The 2,025-nt window shown below is 40.1% G+C and overlaps 1 protein-coding gene across 1 annotated transcript in view; it reads right to left on the reverse strand.

Annotated features, from left to right (window-relative positions):
* The window catches only part of SLC22A23 (solute carrier family 22, member 23), a 98,161-nt gene that overhangs the window by 33,855 nt on the left and 62,281 nt on the right, over positions 1–2,025 (reverse strand). Inside the window, exon 3 of the mRNA XM_009072537.1 lies at positions 2–113. Coding sequence (XP_009070785.1) covers positions 2–113 — 112 coding nt within the window. The remainder of the gene's footprint in view (position 1; positions 114–2,025) is intronic.

Here is a 2,025-nt window from a genome sequence, read left to right on the forward strand (position 1 = left end):
CCAGTCCCTGCAGAGCACAGCTAGCCCGGGCATGAGGAACTGCCCTGCCATTTCAATGAAGCTTGCCACCATGGTGATCATGAACCGGTGCCCAGGAGGACAGAGCTCTATCCCTGAAACACAAAGCACACAAAAACACATTAGCCCCACACCAGCAAAGACACCCACAGAGCATGTCTTTATGAAACTTTCAGAGAGATCATGTTCTTCAAGCCCTTTGGTCAAACCTAAGAAGAGTTACATAAATTCTGTTTCCTCCCGTGTTTAGGCTTCAAATACCCTAGCAGTTCTAGAGAAACTGATTAACACTTGGCTGTGGTGCAAACATTGCAACTTCCATACATGTATCTCCTTCAGACTAGCTGTATCCTCATTGCCAGATTTCCTTCAGTCTCTGCCTCAAGGAGCACTTCACCAAATTATAAAATATTTATTTTTAAAAGGTAATGTAGATTAAAACACAAGCCAAAGATTTTGGGTCCTGCCTTTTCACACTTCTCAGAGACACCACAAGCCTTTCCAATCAGTTTGCTGGGGACAGAAGAGCACAGCTCTCAGCAGGACACAGGCTCCCAGCTCATACAGGATGCCGCCTGCCCGGTTTAACATGTTACGACTGGTTTCAAGCCGGATTTTGCTGTATGGGTTGTTTCTGGGTTTGCTTTTTGCAATAGCTGATCTTGATCAACTTTCAAACAAGCCAACCTTCCATCTATCTTATCCTGTCCCCCATCCTTCCTTTTGCTGTGGGGCAATTTACCACCATCACTGGCATCTTTGATTGTCACAGCTGCCTTGTGACAAGAAGTTCAGTAGATAAACTTTAATCCTTAAACCCTAGTGCTAGCTATCTTTATTCAGTCAGAAGATGAATTTATCAGAATCACAGCTTAAAAACAAAATAATTTTAAAAAGTCACAGAAGAAAGAGAAGAAAAATTGGACTGCCCTGTGGAAATTTTTTCACCAGAAAGACTGCAATAGAAGCCCCTATTTCATATTTCCCATTTGCCCACATTCACTTCTACACATTAATACTTTTGGTGCAATAAACATGCCACAAATGCTGTGTAGTACTTATCAGAATCCTGATACAGAAACAGGCTTGTAAACATTTGTGATATGTTGCTGTCAGCATTGCTGCTTTTCTTTGGGATGTTTCCTATGGTGGTTTTAAATTAGAATTTAATGGTTATTAAAATTGTAATTGAAAAGCTGTAAGAAAATAGGAAGAGATGACAGCTGCTCCTTCATTCACACTCCCATCTGTAGCTTGTCAGCATTTATCACTGTTACACAGGTTTAAACTAACTGACCAGGAACTAGCTTGTAGATCAAATGTAGGATTAAACACCACACATTTTTTTCCTCCCTTTCTTTTCAGCCAGTACAAAAGCTATCAATGGATTTTTGCCAATACAGAAGGAAAATGTATCTCTTGTGAGGCAGCCCGAATTTTCATTAGCCTAACCACAAACACAGAAGCTTTGGAAAAGAAAGGGGGGGAAAGCCCTCAAAGACTTGCATGCTATAAAAGGCTTTTACATTTTAATTAGGAAAACAAGATTAAAACACAGAGCTCCTTATGATATTAATATGGTTTCATTCTTACTTAATGAAGTATCCCTAGCCTAGGCAATTATTTTTGTTCTGTGCAAAGAGGTCACTTCCGTTTTATTTCTCTAATCTCCAAATACAAGGTGGTTCTGTTTGTTTTTATAAACCTTAAAATCACAGTTACTTACACTCCAATATTCCTTCATTAAGTACAAGGTCGAGTTTTGTTGCTATAGAAACGGGAAGTCTGCACTAGATATGTAAGGCTTTGACATTTCAAATGCACTGCTCAAGTTAGTATCAGGTAAAATAGCCAAGAGACCAACTTTTATTTGAGGTCATAGAATCATAGAATTTAAGGGTTAGCATGGATCTTACAGGTCATCTAGTCCCAACCTCCCTGCCATGGGCAGGGACACCTCCTCACTAGATCAGGTTGCTCAAGGCCTCATTCAGCCTGGTCTTTAAC

This window comes from Acanthisitta chloris, unplaced genomic scaffold, assembly GCF_000695815.1.
Source record: "Acanthisitta chloris isolate BGI_N310 unplaced genomic scaffold, ASM69581v1 scaffold5604, whole genome shotgun sequence".
NCBI lineage: Eukaryota > Metazoa > Chordata > Aves > Passeriformes > Acanthisittidae > Acanthisitta > Acanthisitta chloris.